The sequence below is a fragment of the Brachyhypopomus gauderio genome, chromosome 3 (assembly GCF_052324685.1).
Source record: "Brachyhypopomus gauderio isolate BG-103 chromosome 3, BGAUD_0.2, whole genome shotgun sequence".
Taxonomy (NCBI): Eukaryota; Metazoa; Chordata; class Actinopteri; order Gymnotiformes; family Hypopomidae; genus Brachyhypopomus; species Brachyhypopomus gauderio.
Window position 1 is genome coordinate 40832485 of NC_135213.1, and position 20603 is coordinate 40853087.

A 20603-nucleotide genomic window follows, 5' to 3' on the forward strand; every position below is an offset into this window, starting at 1 on the left:
TCATATCTGTTTTGCAGTGGTCCCCAACATTGTTGTGGACTGGATCACATGGTAAGGTTCTGTAAACACCCCGTCAGGCTCTCTGGGTGAGGTGTGTTAGCAGAGCCAGGAGAGCAAACACACATGAACTGTTGTCCGCTAATCAGCATGTTTAGGGATTGGGCGAATTTCAAGAACTCACCCTTAGGGTGATCACACATCACACATCACACATCAGCTCAGACATTTGGATGGCACTTCCAACCTTAGACACACCCGCTGTCTCTTGATGAACTGGACAAACTCTTGCTCTCTCTTGCTCTCTCTCTTTCTCTCTCTCTCACACACACACACACACACACACACACACACACACACACACACATACACGCACACACACACTAGTAGAATACTCAGTCTTTGGAAAACTCAAGGTCTTTAATGTTTAATATGTACATTAAATATAGTTTCTGCACTATATCTACAGTACATCTACAACCAGTCGAGGTGATGCTCACCAGAAGAAAAACATTGTATGCAATGTGAGCTACAGAGTGTATCATTTATTTCTATGTATTGTCAAATGTTACATTCATCATTTACTATTGCATTGCAAAAATGAGGAAGACTGGGTTGTTTTAAGTAATACTGATCAATCGTTAACTTCTGGGAGCAGCTTTACACAGAGGGAGTGCATAATAGCAGTAAATGGTTTTGCTGGAGTACATTTATTTATTTATTTATTTATTTATTTATTTATTTATTCATTATGTTTTGGTATACTTCGCATTTCGTTAAATGCTTCGAATACACTCCTTTAAAGCAAGACGACGTTAAGGACCAAAGCGTGTTCCGTGCGGTTCCGTGTTCTTCAGTATTAGTGCGACCAGACGGCGCGCGCGGAAGGTTTCTTGCCACTTCCTGTTTTTGCGCTGCTGGAGTTTTCAGACACACTTATGTCACGAGATGTCAGTTAACACAGATCAACTTATCTGATCTATTTCCTAATGATCTCTAAATGACAAGAGCACTCATAACCATGAGCGTATCAATTACGGTGTGGATGCAGACTGCAGAACCCGACTCCCTGGGTCATGCGATACTTTAATCTATAACTTTAGGGCCGGAAGCTCCAGAACTGCGTCCGTATTATTTCACAGCCTCGCAATTATCCGAGCTGCAGCCGCATTGATTCTGTAACACTGCTTAAACCGGCCGGGCTACATGACACGGTGAGGGCGACGCGCCCCTCCTCATACTGTCGGACCAGGACCAGGACCAGGACCAGGACCGGGACCATTACAGTGGGTTTCGGGGGACACACGCTGTTTTAACCTGGCCGTGGACACGCTGGAGCGACGCCTGGGTCCCCACACTCCTGCATCTTCTCACCATCACCCCCCTCCCTCCATCATCCCTCCCTCCTCCGCGAGCACGTGATCGGGAGCGCGCTGGAGACCTGCTGCTCGTGCGGTGCGTTATTGTGGAGAACAGTACCGAGCTGAGTGGACCAGACGGGCGGACCGGCTCCAAGTCAGGAGACTACACCCAGACAACAGGCTCACTTCCACACTGGATCTTACAAACTACTTGGGCGTGTTACGCCGATGGAAACGCGTTTTTGCTTTATTTATGTGTCCTTAAAGCACCTCTCTCCTCCCTTTTAATTTGATGTTTTTATTTCCACTTTCTGGACCTCTTCTACCCGCCTGGCACGTCTCACCCCCGGTACCATCCTCATTATCCTTCTCATCGCGCCCCGGAACCCCAACACCCCTCTTCACGTTACAGCCGCACGTCTTCGGTTCGGGCGGATCCGTCGGTTTCCCTGACCCAAGCGCTTGATGGGGCGGGCTCCCTCCCTCGGAACATGTCCCTGTCTCGGTCTGTGAGCTCCACACCGACGCTCACACCATTCGGACCGGGGCTGCCGTCGCTCGACCGTGAATCGTGTCCGCGTCGCCTGGGCTTTGGGCGGAACTGAGATGGGCTTGAGGACGACAGCGGCGGTCCAGCAGCCTCGGAGCCGCATCGGGACGCACTGGCTGTGGGTCGCTGTGGTCTCCTTCATCGCTTCTCTCCCTGTGCAGCAACTCGGCGCGTTCCCGTCTTCCCTTAGTGACTGTCAGACTCCGACGGGGTGGAACTGTTCGGGTAAGTGACCCAAGTTTGGGTTCCTGTTGTGGCGGTGCTGTGTGGTTCTGGTGTTGTGAGAGGACTCGGACATCACTGGTGCCGTGGCACTGAGATGAAGTTCAGCCACACCACGTTAGATGTTCCAGCTCCACGCTGCGAGGGTTCTGCTCCTGGACTAAAACGCTGGTGATATCGGTTCTCTTTCTCGGTGCCGAGATGGTGTCCTGTTCCGATCCGAAACCTGACTATACACTACGAGGAGATGTAGAATTTCCTCCTGAAAATAGTGTAAGCTACGATTGTAACGCACCCGGAACCCAGACGCGAACTAAAGTGCTTTATTCTGTTTTCACCAACACCTGCAGCGAGGTCCAGATGTTCACATCTGTCTGAAATTCACCGATCCGGTGTGACGGTGCTGGTGTTGACGGGCTGGTACAGCAGACGGACTGAGTTTGGACCCAGTGCGGCGGTGTTGGCGGTGCTGCAGCGCTCGGTCCACTAATGGCTCGTTTGAGTACGGCACAAGTTGAGAAGCGCAGCTGGTACCGCGATCCTGCCGAAATGTCGTAAAAACCTGGCCCGTTTCACCCAGTTCAAGGCCTTATAAAGCAGATTATACTGAAATGAACAGACAGTGATGTCCACATCACACACTGGAAATGAAATCAGACGCATAAAAGCATGAATGGATCATACAGTCTAATCCATGTGCAGTCTGGGTCTAACAGGCGCCGTTCGAGGACGCGTTTAACCCTTTTATAATAAAAGTTATTATTACAATCACAACAGCTCATCGCCCTTTAAATCTTTTGGCAGCGCGTTTATTATGATCTGATTATGATCTGATTATTTCTCCTACTGAAGACTGAACCACTGGTTACTCAGACACATCTCTAATATTGACTTTGAACTCATAAAGACTTCACAGCTCACAGTCCCCGGTCCAAGACTAGAACAAACATCTTAAAGCTGCTTTATGCCTTTTAAAAATGCACACATGACCTTTTCAGTGGGATTATCGACTACCAAAAGTGCACTTACTGTTGCATTTCGAGCTTCGACGGATTACGTGTAAATATTTCAATGCATATTTTAGTGGATTACCGTACCGCGCATAAGCGGAGAGCTGTAATAATACTGTATAGGCACAGAGGCGCACTTGACCGACGGGCTTTGTGTTTGGACCGGTCCCGCAGATCACACCTGCGATGTGCGTTATTGGAAGATCCGATTTGACTAAATCATAATTCGTGTGCGTGTGCCTCCGAGCGAGCGGTACCGCGCCATGTGCTGCACGTTTCTGCTGGATCTCTCGCACATCAATCACTCGCTTTCCTTGGGTTACAAGGTCTCGACCCAAACACTTATCTCTGCGTCTCACGCACATTCTTTGCACATCTCACAACAGCGGTATGCAGGAGTCTTTGTTAGTTGCGTCAAGTTTTGCGCAGGCAAAAACTGACGAGAGATGAGTGTTGTAGTCCAACATTGCACACTATTAATGTGTGCACTGTCACAGACTCTAGCACTCTAACACAAACACACGTATCCGAGTTAGATACCACTTCTTTATTCTCAGACTAGGTGTATGACGTGTTAGCGTGAGATAAAATAATATAGATGGAAGACTTGAATTACAATAACATGAGGTCAGGAATGTGTGTTATTCAGCATACATGTGACCCAACAGTCTTTCATTCAACGGTTTCGTGCTTAATTGTATAATTACGTAGGCTATGTATTAAGTGTGTGTGTGTGTGTGTGTGTGTGTGTGTGTGTGTGTGTGTGTGTGTGTGTGTGTGTGTGTGTGTGTGTGTGTGGCCCAAAATAGACATGCGACGACTTCAGAGATGATGAAATGAACGTTTCAGAGTGAATCGTAGAGATTGGGGACCCTAGTTGACCATACTATTATTAGCAAATACATTCTTTGTATCTTGAGGAGAGTTTGTAAATTTGTAAATTTTTATCTAAATTTATTTATAGGCCTATAGCTTTTTTATAGCACATTTTTAGTTTACACATTTTTTTATATAATATAACATATATTATATTATGCAATATAACACAGTCCTTAAACATCACCAATGCAACCTTAGAAAACAAACCCACAAATATTTTATACTGGTACCAGTTATTTTAAAGTATATTTTCTTAATTACTGATAGCACGTGTAGTGTAGCTAGTAGTGGCAAGTGAATAATATAGATGTTCCTACATAAAGACTGGGAATTTCAAGCATATAGATTATCTTACAGAAGAGATACAGTGACCAAGCACTATTTTAAAGAAGCATTGACGGAATACAGTGTGATATATTTGAGGTGTAATACTGCCCAACATATTAAGTATAGCAAAGTACTCATACTCCATTACTGTATACTCCTGATTAAAGGACAAAATAGTGCAAAATTCTTTTGAGACCAGTACCAGCCTGGGGGTAAAGGATAAGACGCTAACAATATCCATTGTTGTATAATTGACACCCAGTTATTATATTATTAGGCAATATAATTGTTAGCCATTGTAATTAAAATGAGCACAGGCTCTGGTGGTGAAGAGTAGGCAGAAATCAGAAAAGCGTGAGTGCTGTAAGGCAGGAGGTGCAGAGGAGAGGACATAAGAGGACTAATTACATCACCGCATCCATCTATTATCCACCGTTATTACTAGTGATGTCAGAACCTTGCTTGTTTGCTCATTATAATAGACGTATGTAGCAGTTTGGCTAACGCAGTCCAGGCCTTTATGAGCTTTTACATAAAGAGGTTAGTGAGGGGGTCTCGGTGGTGCAGTGCCCTGGGTTGTGTTGATTTACTGTTTAAATATTGTAGTGGGTATATGCAGCGTTTGAAGTTATGAGATGAACTGTGGAAATTAGCCCATCATGACTTCCTACAGTAATGAAAAGACATCAGTCGGTCAGAGGACCTGAGTCTGGGGTCGTGCTGGTGACATGGTCAAACTTAGAGGAATCACTTCAAAAACCTTCCAGTTTATACTTCTTGTAATAATAATAATAATAATAATAATAATAATAATAATAATAATAATAATAAATATTAGTTGTGGCAGTAGTGGTATATCATGTTTATTCATGTACATCATCTACACTGATTTAATCTAAATCTAAATATGATGCCTCACTAGTACACAGATAGATCAGGACAAACTGCCATACAACCCTCTAGTTCTTTCAATAAAACAACTTAAAATACTGTATCTGTTATATAAAAAAAAAACATAAAATGCCATTATCATGTGACAGGTTTTCTACATATTACAGATAACATCAAATGCCATTAAACCAAAATGCATATTTTTAAACACAACACTTAAACACAAATATACAGATGTGAAACATTTATGCATAGGGCTAATGTTTTGCCTTTTTTTTTGTCAAACAAATGACCCGAAGCTTCATTCAGTAGTGGATAATAGGGGTGTGTTTAAAAAATCGATTTTTCAATTCAAATCGATCTTCATTTCAATTATTCGATATCGATTTATTAAACCTGAGATCGATCTTTAGAATTGGCTAATTTTCCCCGCATATGCGTACCGTTTTAATGTCTCGCGTTTTATATCGTGTGATGTGCTTGAATTCCACCATGTAAATGTGTATGAACCCTGCAAACCTGACTTTGTTCATTGCGCTGAAGCACGGCGCGTGCGAAGTTACAAAATTCGAGAGGTGCACGACTTCGCGAAGCGACAGCGCACGGGTGGAGCCACCGCGATTACGTCGTTTTCGGCGCGCGGACCCTCACGCCGGTCGCGACGCGTCAAGTATAAAGCTGTGAAGTTTTCTCAACAGCTGGCAATATTGTTACTGCACAAAGGAGCTGTCTCACTCCTCAACATGTTGATCAGCTCATTTTCTTGCAGAAAAAATTGACAATCTCCAAGATGTCAGAAAGCAGTCATGAATAAATCTTAGTTTTTGGACCTTAATGTTTACAATATTCAGAACTATGTTCATAAATGTTTTTGTTACATGTTAAAAAAAGAAAACTTAATTTGCACTTTAAAAGGCTGTTCAAAACCGCTTTCAATGCCTTTTCTGGTAAAGGAGCTATGTGGAAGTGTGTGGATTAATTGATATAAAAAAATATTTGTAACTGTTGTTCACAGTATAAACACTAATATCTTAATACATTTTAATAAAGTTTGAGTGTTACTTGTATCATTACAACATTTCACATTTAAACTACACTTTTTATTGTAACTGAAATTTCCCTACAAGAATCGATATTGAATCGGATCGAATCGAATAGAAAATTTAATTGAATCGGGACCTTGTGAATCGGAATCAAATCGAACTGGGAAATCAGTGGTGATACCCACCCCTAGTGGATAATCCATCAGCCTTTGAATATTTGATGTTTGCCAGCTTGTTTAGTCTTGTTTTGTTTTTTAAATTATAAATGAGGCTGTAAGCTCGTCCGGAAACAGTTGGTTAGGGTGCAGGCACAGTCAGACCTGTCCCTGTCCTGATATCTTGTGTGTTTGGCTCATGTGTACATGCAGGACAAGACGTAACCCTTTGAGCACAATAAAATCCTGACACTCCCTGGGAGTTTATGACTGTGGTGTGTACGGTCACCTGTGAATTGATGTTGATGATGTTCATGGTTTAAGCTGATTCATTGTTGTACTCTTATATGTGGAACTGCTGTAGAAAGCAGTTTATTGCCTGTTATTAAAACTGCAGGACTTTGTATTTTTGGGGGGATTGATGTCCATGTGTCATTCCAGTGGCGTGCCTTATAATTGAAAGGCCTTCATTAAATGTATTATAGGCTATAATAATCCTTATAAAAGAAGTCAGTAAAAGATATTTTAAGACATAAGAAAATATTTATGTTGGTTTAGGGGTTATTTGTAATTACATGTTGTCAACTCGCTGTCCTTAATTTTAAGGCAGTATGGAAAAACACAAAAGTGTTTCAGGATGGAACGTCTTGAGTTAATGAAAAAAAAAGATTGTCAATGCCTGGTGTGTCTCTCTTCTCTTCCTGTACCTGTTACAATTCCTTTGTCATGTTACTGGTTTCTAATAATCACCAGTGCTTCTATTCTTTACCTCAAAAGTCAAATTATTATTTCAGTTTGCTTCACAAACCATGGGGAGTTGTGTCAGTGTTGCAAAATTGGACATTTTCCCATCCAATTAGGTTATAGTCAATGAAGCTCTGTGGGAAAAAACGACCTTGGGCAAGCGTTTGTATTCATTAGACAGATTTTGAACAGTGTATGTGCATTCGTAATTACCCAGGATGGACTGCCGTGCACTAAATTAGTACTGATTGGACTATGTTTACAAAGTTAGGCAAACGGCTGGCATTCAGAAGGTGACCAAAGCAGTATGGCACCAAGCAAAAGCACCTGTTAGAAAATAAAGGTCTCATCTACAGCTGTTACGGTGCTTTAGTGTGACAAAATCCTGTTTCTACATTGCTTAGTTTTGTTATGTACTGCACATAAGGGCATTATATCCTTTACACATGCACTTTTGAGGACATTTTCACACATCTGATGTACCCACATTTACATGCACACAAACTTGTGTTCAGTCAAATTACCCGTTTCCTATTATGTTTTAGATAAATGGATACAGATTTGGTGAGACTTTCTGACAAACGTAGTTAGGGTTATTTGTTAATTCATGGAGTGGTTCATGGTCAAGTGGTTTTTGACACTGAAGACTACATTTTATTGTTTTACAGAACTGCAATAATTATTTCATGAAAAGAAATGCTTTTGTGTGGCCCTGATTTGAAACATTGCCAAGTGTCTAAATATTGTCTCTACAATAGCCATCATGGTCTGCTAGCTGTGGAGAGGTATAGCATTTGCTTTGCTAGTGTCATTTGAGAAGGACTATGCCAAATACCCAAATATCACTACAGACAGCTCTCAGGTGTCAGCCAATGTTCTGTGTAGCAGGTCGTCTCCCATAGGACGAGCTGTGTACAGACAAGCTGCCTTCATCAGCTTAATGTACAAGCGCCTTATCATTTTAGACCTTTAGGTTCATGTTCCTGCTTATAGCCAAATGCTATAATGTGTTATCAGTGGCACAACCAAGACTGTCTGGGCTCACTGCAAAAGGAAAGCAGTGGGCCGATTACATGTACATGGGTGAGTGCCTGTTGTGATGAATTTTTTAAAAATATGTCATTTGCATGCGGTTTTTATGTCTCAGTTAAGTGCATGTTTCAGAGTTTTTGACACTTGGTGTGAAGTTGGTGTGACTTGCGTTGCAATCAGCAGAATAATCTACAGACTTTAGTTCCAAAGTCTTATCTGTGGCACTTTCAGTGGACAGGACACTGTGTGCATTACGTCCTCTGAAGCGTCTTGTTTAGGAAGACTTAATTTACTTAATTCAGCACGACATTTCGGTTTCAGATTGTGTAGTATGTTCACTCCAACCACCAGGATACCACGTACTACATAAAAAGTCAAAACCTCTTTTAACATTAACCTAAATGTTTATGCTATACTGTTCACAATATATATAGGTCATATGTGGACAAATAAGAATTTTCCCAAGAACCATTGCAACATGACAGGCTAATTTTGCTTACAAAATTTCTAGATATTTGGACTGAATTATTCTTTGATTCTTTGATTTTAGATTTACAAATAAGGAATGTACCATGTTTGATGAAGATCAGTTTAAGAGACCTTTGTCTAGTTGTCTACCTCGGGTGATTCCTTTTCTGAATAAGAGGACCAAGGTGTGTATATCACCAGATGTTTAGATTCGTTGGTGAGGGCTGTTGTTAAGTTGAAGTATCCGTTTGTGAATTGTGTGTTTCCCCTGAAATTGAAATTGTAGGGGGGCCCAGTCTGTGGACCAAACCCCCTGACCGGGCATAAGTGTGATTGACCTGGAGTTCTGCCACTGGGCAATATCCATGCCTGTTATATTTTTAGAAAGTGTTACTACGGGACCGTGATAATAATAATTCATGAAGTGTTTTATTTTGCAACACAGGTATTAAACGTAGCTACCAAGGCTTGGTCCACACAGGTGGGTCTGTTGAGAGGCTTGGTCCACACAGGTGGGTCTGTTGAGAGGCTTGGTCCACACAGGTGGGTCTGTTGAGAGGCATGACTCTGAGTGGAAGTGATTGGTAAATTGTTAGCACACCATAGCCTGTTTGCTCCAACACAGCGTGATTTAGAGGCTAAAATTAGAGTGCACTGGCCTGGACCTTGTGGGCCTTGAGTTCATGCATGGACTTTTAAACGTAATGAAAGGACAGCTAAAGTGCTGCAATGCTACAAAAATATCAAGAATGAATCACCGCTCCATCACGTCCCACTGATGTCCACCCTGCACTGTCTAATCACGTCCCAACGTCCACCTTCCACTGTCCAATCACGTGTGCCTGATGTCCAGTCTCCACTGTCCCATCTCTGTCTCCTGGTCTCCTCAGGCTCCTCCCGTCATGTGTTCTTGATGCTCCAGGCCGGCCTGATGTGCTTTCAGGGTAATGAGGCGAGACTCAGAGAGTCCGTAATCTTTGTTAGAACTGCCTGCCGAACCAGGCATGATAGCTTTTGTGGAATAATGAAACCCTGCTTACACTGATCGAGGTTCTTACAGACTGGTGCTATAGGTTATTACAGAATGCTTATACAGGTTATAATGGAGCACTGATACAGGTTATTACACATTGATAATAACACTTTATTTCAGTGTCAGATGATGCTAGTAAGGTGAGTTTTGTTTTCAGTCGCCTACCACCATTACTGAGTAAGCATAGTGATATTTCAAATCAAATCAAAGTGCAAATTTGAAATGATGACCGTGTTGTGTTTTTGTGACACAATATCATAAACCTATACTAATATGCACATTCCTACTCATATTATAATAAAACTGCAGGGTTTTGATGTATCTATGTGTGCTCACCATATACTTTACATCTGCGTGTATGCTCACTGCAGACTCTGGAGGACATGTCTACATCAATGACACTAAATGTATGTCATATTAAATGCAGGCTGACCATTGCCTATATAGGTCATTTTCTGTGGAGTAAAAGCCTTTAGTGGGTATATGTGTCCTCTACACTATACTATATACAAGAGTTTATGCATCTGTTCTGTCCGAGTATTTCCTGTGCATAACAACATTTTATTACTGTTGGTTTCATTTTGTGCCTATAAATGATTTATATTTCATCTTTGTTGGTTTAATTGTATTCAATTAACTTAGAGTTATAATTACTCAAAATTATATTTTAAAATTTGCATTACACTTTGAAGCTTAGATATTAGTGATGTCTTCAATTACCTTTAATTTCTGTCTGTAAAATAAAATATGATCAGATTGACATTTTTGCATAAATTAATCATGCTGTTGTGCTTTGAGTATTTCAAATACACTTTCAGCTATATTTCATTGAGCTTTTATTCAATTTCACAAGCATCTAGCAGCACTTGTCTGATGTGCACAAATGACATCAAAGCAATGTTATATGCAGCTATTTACCATTCAGACATTCAAGACATAGTCTGATCAGGTATTCCCTCTGGCTAACACCAGTGTATTTATATCTGCGAATTCCCTCCTGGAGATTTATTTACTTAATCTTGGGTTGGCTTTTCTGAACTGAGGCTTTCCTATGTTTAATTAACATGCATATTTTTTCCATTACTTTTCAAATTCCACATGACTGAGTAGTTAGCAAGTCTGTTTAAACCTTTGTGATTATTTAGCTTAGGAAAAGCATTTTCTTTTGCTGCATTTAAAAACAGCAACAGTTCACCAGAAAACATGAAAAGAATTTTTCAGGTAATTTTGTTATATATGCAGACCAAGAAGAAAATAACAAGATTCATCTAATTTGCCAAATGTCCAACATGTAATTGGGCAAAAATCAAAGGTGTCGTCAGGTTGTTGTATGTGACTGAACACACTGTTTGGACTCAAGTCAGTGATGTTCCTTTGAAACTCGTTTCTCAGTTTTGTGTTGGTCTCGGCTGCAATTTCTGATTATTAGTCAGTGACTGTGAGAGCAGGGTTAGCTAACAGGACCACTGCTGACTGCATTTGTTTGGGCTACACAGCCGTCTCAACCCAGCAAGGACACTGGCACATGTGAAGCTCCTGCCTGCTCTGATACATCCACCACAGTGCAACACCCAGGTCCCCACGCCAGACTCACAGATGTATAAATATAGCGAGCAATGACACAAACATATATGCTGTTATGAAGCCATGCTGTGTGGTGTACGTGTGGGAAGCTCATAACACAGTAACAAAATCAGCAGAACAAATGTGCATGTTAACTCCAGCATTTTAAATACCATAGAGGTAATTTGATTGTACATGTGCAGAATGGCCAGTTTACATTCCCTCTGTGTTTTTGAAGTTGGCAGTCAGATTGTTTTCCTATTTACCATCATAATAACATGATTCCAGTACGGACAAAAGATGTAGCCCTAAAATACAAAGTCCTAAATGAGAATTTGGAAAGATTTATTAACTGCAAAATAGTGTATCATTATGGGATGTCCATGATATCCAAGATGTCAGTACTGTGCCTTCATAAGTATTAACATGGTTCACCGGTGTGGATGTCAGACTGTGAGGAGGTGAAACATCAACACTGAACCCTGAACCAGAGACACAGAAGATGTGCAGTAATCCATTACAACTTCAGACCAACTGTGGGGGCAGGATGGTGGAGGATGGTTTCACTAACTATTCAACTACCATGGCACTAATATATATAAAAATTATTATTTGATAATTGATAACTGATAATTGATAGCATTATATATATATATATATATATATATATATATATATATATATATATATATATATATATATATATATATATATAATTAATAAAAATCTTTGAAATCAGTTGAAAATCTCTCATTTCTACCTGTTGTCTGTTCCATTTGCACAAGAGCAGTTGAAATTGATTCACAATCGGTGTTGCTTCCTATCTGAACACGAAGTGTGGATGATATATATATATATATATATATATATATATATATATATATATATATATATATATATATATATATATATATATATATATATATATATATATTAGGGGTGGGATTCTAATTAATTAGAAGCTTTTGAAATTAATCACATTTTCGTATTTAACGTGAGAAATATTAATTTGAGTTTGAATGATGAATGAATCAATGATGTAAGTATAAACTTCAACATCTTGTTTATTTTTCCACCAGCCTACTACACAGACCAATATATGAGTGCAGAAAATAGAGCAAACAGTACACTGGAAATTCTGACCAAAAATGTTTAATTTTGGGAGTTTTGCTCAGGATATTGGAAGAATAAAAAAGAACTGAAGTAAATCAGAAGATGTTTTTAAATACCATTTTAGATGGTAGACTTTTTCTTTAATTTCCCAGGCCTCTGCCACAGCCATAAAGTCCTTTACACAGGCATCTCCATAGTGCCTAGAAGTGTCTTCTGCATGCTCAAAGCAAATGACTGGATCTTCCATTCATCATCTATAATATGAGCAGTCACACCAAGATAATTCTTGTTGCTAACAGAGGTCCAGTGATCCCCAGTCAGAGCCACATTTGTGGCGCTCTTCACAATAACCTGTTTAACTTCCCTCGCAGGGGCGGTTTGTTCATTAGGACGACTGGGCAACGCACCACGAAAGGATGAATAGGAAGTTTTTTTTCTCTCACATTCTATCATGGTATTTAACTAGCTATGACTGTTCTGTACAGCGTCTCTTGCCTCTGAATGTCATTGTCCAATCAGCGTTGAGGTGCATTCCCTGTAGTACCGCCCCATTTGGGTCCAACTGAAAATCGCCCCGACTGCTCTTGTAGACTTTCATGTTAAATGTTTTTTTTCTAAAGTGTAGGCACTGCAATGCAATGTCTATAGGCCCTTTTCACAACAAAGCGGAAATACGTCACCGCCGGGTAAAACAAGTTCCGGTACTCGCAGAAGATAGTTGTTGTCAATTCACCTCAGCATGGAGCGTGTGTTTACTTCATCCCTGTCGTCGCTGCCGAGACTAAATTTTGAAGACGTTTTCAGGATCGTTGGAGAACATTCAACAACGAAGGGTTCCAAGTTGAAAAGAGGCTACAAATTGTTTGTAGAAGAATTAATTCACTCATACCAGGGTAAGGTGACACCAGCTAGCACTAGCGAGGTAACCAACTAACTATTAGTTAACGTATAGCTAGTTCCATTAGTCATCCTACGGAGTGGTAAAACAGTCTATATTATTATGATATATATTATAATATTACGAATGATACTGACAGCTTTAGTTAACAATATCTAGCTAGGTTAGCAAGCCAAGTGACGTCAGCTATTGATTGTTTGGTTTTCATCAGTATCAATAAAGTTCATGACACACACCAAGTTATTAAGTGTTGTTGTTTATTCGGTATCCAATATAGTCGACAGCAAAGTGATGGTCAGAGCTGGATGAACTAGATGCTATCGGATCAAAGCTAGTTTCAGAGCCGGTTTCAGTGGAACAGTTGCTGCCCGCATTGAAAGACCTGGGAGTAGACGCTTGTCCACCACAAACGTGTACTCCCAGCCGAGAGCTTGCTCTTTTCTAGCTAGATGCTAACGGATCAGCGCTAGATGCTACCGCAAATGCTCAAATCTTCCACAACCTCCGACTCTGGTGGACGAACGTGTACTCCCAGCCAAGAGCTTGATCTTTCAAATGCGGACAGCAACTGCTCCACTGAAACCGGCTGGGAACAGTAACAGTACTGGGGACAGTAACAGTACTGGGAACAGTAACAGTACTGGGGACAGTAACAGTACTGGGAACAGTAACAGTACCGGGGACAGTAACAGTACTGGGGACAGTAACAGTACTGGGAACAGTAACAGTACCGGGGACAGTAACAGTACTGGGGACAGTAACAGTACTGGGAACAGTAACAGTACCGGGGACAGTAACAGTACTGGGGACAGTAACAGGGAACAGCACCAACTTTTAGCCGCGAGCTTCCTGCTATGTAGTCTGCAGCAGTGAAATGCTGGCTACACACAAATATGCTCCGTATCACAAAGTTTTCCCCTTCATCCCTCCAAATTGCACAAACCCATTTTCTTTTTTGCTCGTCATCAGCTGGAAAACCATGGAAACCAGGCATGAAAATCTGTCACCTTTCGGCGAAATTCGCCGTTTTGAAGTTGAGAAGGGTGACCTGCGTGAATCGTGTATCGTGTAGATCTGAGGAGTTTTTTGGGGGGGGTTCGGGAGATATATATATATATATATATATATATATATATATATATATATATATATATATATATATATACTGCTTGACCGGATAAGCCTACACCATGATGGACAATACTACATCTTTTCATTTTCTTTATTTCTTTCTGTCTAAATTGTTGTTGTTGTCGTTGTTGTCATGGTGACCGGTGTCGGCCAGAGGAGGATGGGTTCCCCCCCTGAGTCTTGGTTCCTCTCAAGGTTTCTTCCTCATGCAAAAAACTAGGGAGTTTTTCCTTGCCACTGTCGCCCTTGGCTTGCTCACTGGGGGCTAGGACTCGGCACTTGTAAAGCTGCTTTGTGACAACAACTGTTGTAAAAAGCGCTATATAAATAAAATTTGATTGATTGATTGATCATATTGACTTAATAAGCAAACAGAGCACTTCCAAAATCGGCAATTTCAATGACACAGTGGCCAGCAATTTCTGCCCAAAACCATCATAGAAGTCAAACTGCGTTCAATCATACGAACATTCTTCATTCATGTTGTGAAGCAGGACATAGTGCTATCTACACCGGGGGCAAGGCAGAAGAGCGTACATTTACCACTACATTTACCAGATCGTACATTTACCACTACATTTAGCAGATCGTACATTTACCTCTACATATACCAGATCGTACATTTCCCAGTAGATTTAATTGGGTGATTAATGGTTTCAATCGTTTTCATATTTTGTGATAAAAGTTACTGCCGTTCGCTACAGCATTGAACACTGTCAGAGCCACAAGCTCTTGTGATAAATAGGTAGATAGATGGGTCTATTAAGTTCGCGTCAACCCCGTGTAGTTAACGGTGACATAAAATAAGAAACAAGATTTTTTTGTCTGTAGTTCTAACTGCTGAATCCAGGGACATGTGAGGATAACATTCGCACCAGGGCTGAAAAGGTTGAAGATGAAGTTGTAAACTCTTGTCTTTTCGCCGCTGGTGTTTTTTATTGGTTCATTAAGACGTAATGGTTTTGACTGAGCCATCTGGAATGGCTTCTCGCGTTTACGGATCTGGCTCCATCCATTGACAAGACAGGTCAATATTTTTCAGCGTCACATTATCGTGAGAGAAGTCAACAGGGAAGAGCGTGTCATGAAAGGCTTGCCATGTGAAAGCTACTAAGCTGTTGCTATTATGTTGCTATTATTTTTAGTCACTGCTGTAGCTTCTGTCACCGTTTTGCTACATTCACAAACAGGGCCGGAGTGGGACACTTTTTCAGCCCGGGAGTTTCATGCCCAAATCCGGCCCAAAATTATTTTCCCCTCTCAATCGGCCCAAACTAGAGATTGACATGAGCCGGCCCATCGGGAATCCTCCCGAATCTCCCGATTAGCCACTCCGGCTCTGTTCACAAACATAGTGACTACTAGTTACTCGCTCCTCCTGGATCGTTCGCTATATATTTTTTTTTTACCCCTGACCCTGCTTCGAAATCGAACACCCTGGTGCACTGCAAAAGCTCTTGTTCTTGAACTCTGCCATTGTTTAATGTGTAACGGAAGTAACTTTGCCCTGTGACGAGAGCTTCCGGAAGAAAAAATGCGGAAGTGTGAAAAGGGCCTATGGATTCCGGGAGGGCTCGCGCTTACGTGCTTACATCAGACGTAACGTAGGGAAATTATTCTGCTCAACACGGCCAGCGTTCCTTCAACCCAGAACAACTCAATTGTTTCATTAAGAGAAGTTCCATTCTGTCGTTGTAATAATCAAGATAAACTAGCAACTAAGGAATTAGGGGCACCGAGACCAAATTTAAACATCAAACAAGTGTCTACAAAGGGAGGAAAAGAATATAACCGGGGATTTTGATAAAACTGTTATGAAGGGAAAACATGGCTAGCAGGCTGTGAAGTAGCGCGCGCCCTGTTCTGCTTCCCCTGCATTCTGTTACATCCTTAATGCTGTTGCCCATTTATATTATAACACCTAAAATAAAATACTGTCTGAGGAATACAGAAATTATTGTGGGTGGGAAAGATTCACTTTATTTAATTAATGGTAAATCTGGCCTCTCTCCATGTTTAAAGTTGTTTGTGAGGGCAAATTGAGAGATGACAATCTCAGTTAAATGTTCAGTCATTGTAGATCTTTAACCAAGATGATATTTACAAGATATATTGGTGCACAAATACTGTACAGTCTATCATTTAAAGAGAAATATATATTTATCATTGTATTTTCATTGGTTAAGTCACTGTTTTTTATTTACCCACTGAAATGGTCACCTTGGATGTCATCACAACAATTGCCCCCCCGAGATATTTGTCAGAGGTCACCACTGTTCCCTTGTCAGGTTAAAGCTCCTCCCCCTGTTTTTGAGGGGTGTTTATACGACCACATATCGTTACGGTCAACACTGCAAATGACGCGTCAAGTTTAAACGCCTCCGCCGCTCGTGCGAGGTGTGTGGAGTCGCGCGCTACGGTCACTCACGAAAGTTTAATCCAGTCTTAATGGTCCAATGAAGGCAATAAAAAAAACTAGGACATTTCCTCACTTAAAAAAAAAACCCGGGACGCCCGGGAAAGGATGTGAAATACGGACATGTCCCGGGAAATACGGACGTTTGGTCACCCTATCGTACTAGGAATACATTTAGCAGCTAAGTTATCATTACTGACCTGCGCGTTAGCCCCAACATGTTTTGCGTTGAGGTGGTAATGAAGGGTGGAAGTGCTCCTGTGATAAGCGAACTCCTTCCTACATAAAGTGCAAATAACACTATTTGTGTTTGTACTTCCATCTGGAAGTTTCTTATATTTAAATTTCCCATCCACCAGCGTAGCCTCTTCAGTCATCTCCATCATGCTCATCTTATTGTGCGTCCATATAATCTGTATGTCTGGAACTCGTGCACCGAGAAACATTCCATGGTGCAAAAGTGTCTCATGCGTTAAATGCGTAAAAATGCATTAATTTTTTTAGTTCGTTATTTCCCTGTAATTAATTAATCGAAATTAACACGTTAAAGTCCCAGCCCTAATATATACCCTAATATATACACACACACACACACGTGTGTGTGTGTGTTTTTTTTTTTTAAGAATTTCCTAGTACATGCAGATAGAGCTTCAGTGCTTTGATGTTTGAATTTAAAGGATGAAATCCTCCAGTGTGTCACTGAGATGAGCAGGTCTTCACCATGAAACTGAACCATTTATTCCTACGTGTGTTGGGTTTATACCACAGCAGTCGCTATACAGCTGTAAGTGCAATACAGGAGGAACAACATGTTCAACGTGTGAGGCTGATCAGAATCTTTCTGTTCTTTTAAAAACGGCTTTTAGCCACTGAGCTGAACATGTGTGTCATGTGTGCCTGTTCACATTTGCAGTGAGGGAGAGAGAAATCCTTATTAGGCTTCTGTCACTGTGTGTGTGTGTGTGTGTGTGTGTGTGTGTGTGTGTGTGTGTGTGTGTGTGTGTGTGTGTGTGTGTGTGTGTGTGTGTGTGCGTCTGTGTTTATCTAAAGTCAACTAATAAATGTTTGTTGTTTATATTCCATCCCTTTGTATATTTCTCTTCTTTTTCTGCAGTACAGTAGATCTTGTGTTTTCATGAGATAATATTGAGAACCGCATTTAATCTGTGTTACTTTCAAGCATTAATTGCTGTGTCCATATTACAGTGCTGGCCACAGGTTCAAGACAAAGTGTCGTTCTACTGTACAGGCTGCACTTACAGAAACACAGTCACCCTTCACTGGTCAGATACACACACTCACTGGTCAGCTACACACACTCACTGGTCAGATACACACACTCCTGGTCAGCTACACACACTCACTGGTCAGATACACACACTCACTGGTCAGATACACACACTCACTGGTCAGCTACACACACTCCTGGTCAGCTACACACACTCCTGGTCAGACACACACACTCACTGGTCAGCTACACACACTCCTGGTCAGATACACACACTCCTGGTCAGCTACACACACTCCTGGTCAGCTACACACACTCCTGGTCAGATACACACACTCACTGGTCAGCTACACACACTCACTGGTCAGCTACACACACTCACTGGTCAGATACACACACTCACTGGTCAGCTACACACACTCACTGGTCAGATACACACACTCCTGGTCAGCTACACACACTCCTGGTCAGCTACACACACTCCTGGTCAGATACACACACTCACTGGTCAGCTACACACACTCACTGGTCAGATACACACACTCCTGGTCAGCTACACACACTCACTGGTCAGCTACACACACTCACTGGTCAGATACACACACTCACTGGTCAGCTACACACACTCACTGGTCAGATACACACACTCCTGGTCAGCTACACACACTCACTGGTCAGCTACACACACACTCACTGGTCAGATACACACACTCCTGGTCAGCTACACACACTCACTGGTCAGCTACACACACTCACTGGTCAGATACACACACTCCTGGTCAGCTACACACACTCACTGGTCAGCTACACACACTCCTGGTCAGCTACACACACTCCTGGTCAGCTACACACACTCACTGGTCAGATACACACACTCACTGGTCAGCTACACACACTCACTGGTCAGATACACACACTCACTGGTCAGCTACACACACTCCTGGTCAGCTACACACACTCACTGGTCAGCTACACACACTCCTGGTCAGCTACACACACTCACTGGTCAGATACACACACTCCTGGTCAGCTACACACACTCACTGGTCAGCTACACACACTCACTGGTCAGATACACACACTCCTGGTCAGCTACACACACTCACTGGTCAGCTACACACACTCACTGGTCAGATACACACACTCCTGGTCAGCTACACACACTCACTGGTCAGATACACACACTCACTGGTCAGCTACACACACTCCTGGTCAGCTACACACACTCACTGGTCAGCTACACACACTCACTGGTCAGCTACACACACTCCTGGTCAGCTACACACACTCCTGGTCAGATACACACACTCCTGGTCAGCTACACACACTCACTGGTCAGCTACACACACTCCTGGTCAGCTACACACACTCCTGGTCAGCTACACACACTCACTGGTCAGCTACACACACTCCTGGTCAGCTACACACACTCCTGGTCAGATACACACACTCCTGGTCTGGAGAGCACCCGCAGAAACACATGATGGCTTTCGTCTCCCTGTGTTAAATCTGTCTTTCTCCTCCTGGACCTACAGTTATTTACCTTGCCAGATTTGCACTGTTAAACTGTCGCTCCAAGACAAGTACTGCAATTCTTACTGACCAAATGCCTCAGCAAACAAAGAAACCGTTCTCACCAAAACCTGGCAACAGCCAGGAGATGATATGACTTTAAGCATGCTGAGATTACCTGGGACCCACTGTTATCCCAACCTTAACTGAAGGAAGAAAATGGTGGTGTGTCCATTGGCTTGGCAGGGTTCTGCGTACGGAGATGGAAAAGTAAACCTCTCCCATTTATAAATCTGCTGGTAACTGCACTGCTTAGAGCCCTCATTGTTCTAAATAACCCCAAATGTTCTCTGTGGATCAAATGAGCCAATCGTGTTTACCTCATAGCAAACTACGCTGTGGTTCTGTTGGAGGCCTTCTGTATGAATGCTGTATGAATGCTGTATGAATGCTGTATGAATGCTGTATGTATGCTGTATGAATGCTGTATGTATGCTGTATGAATGCTGTATGTATGCTGTATGAATGCTGTATGTATGCTGTATGTATGCTGTATGAATGCTGTATGAATGCTGTATGTATGCTGTATGTATGCTGTATGAATGCTGTATGTATGCTGTATGTATGCTGTATGAATGCTGTATGTATGCTGTATGTATGCTGTATGAATGCTGTATGAATGCTTTATGTATGCTGTATGAATGCTGTATGTATGCTGTATGTATGCTGTATGAATGCTGTATGAATGCTTTATGTATGCTGTATGTATGCTGTATGTATGCTGTATGAATGTTGTATGAATGCTGTATGTATGCTGTATGTATGCTGTATGAATGCTGTATGAATGCTTTATGTATGCTGTATGTATGCTGACACCATAGTAGCTTTATTAATGGGCTTGGCTACCATTTGCTCTCAGAACAGTCTCAACATGTTTGTGCTGTAGGGTCTATAAGGTGGTTTGTGTAATGGTGTGAGTTCCATAAAGTGATCGAAAAATCACATTGAGATTTTGGACCTGTTTTGACAT

The 20603-nt window shown here is 41.7% G+C and overlaps 1 protein-coding gene across 2 annotated transcripts in view; it reads left to right on the forward strand.

Moving 5' to 3' along the window:
- Window positions 1-1000: 1000 nt before the first annotated feature.
- The window catches only part of tmeff2a (transmembrane protein with EGF-like and two follistatin-like domains 2a), a 93270-nt gene continuing 73667 nt past the window's right edge, over window positions 1001-20603 (forward strand). Inside the window, exon 1 of one of the 2 annotated variants that reach the window (XM_076998371.1) lies at window positions 1001-2133. In XM_076998371.1, coding sequence (XP_076854486.1) covers window positions 1965-2133 — 169 coding nt within the window. In that variant the 5' untranslated portion in view covers window positions 1001-1964. The remainder of the gene's footprint in view (window positions 2134-20603) is intronic. The other variant, XM_076998370.1, reaches the window with a different exon arrangement.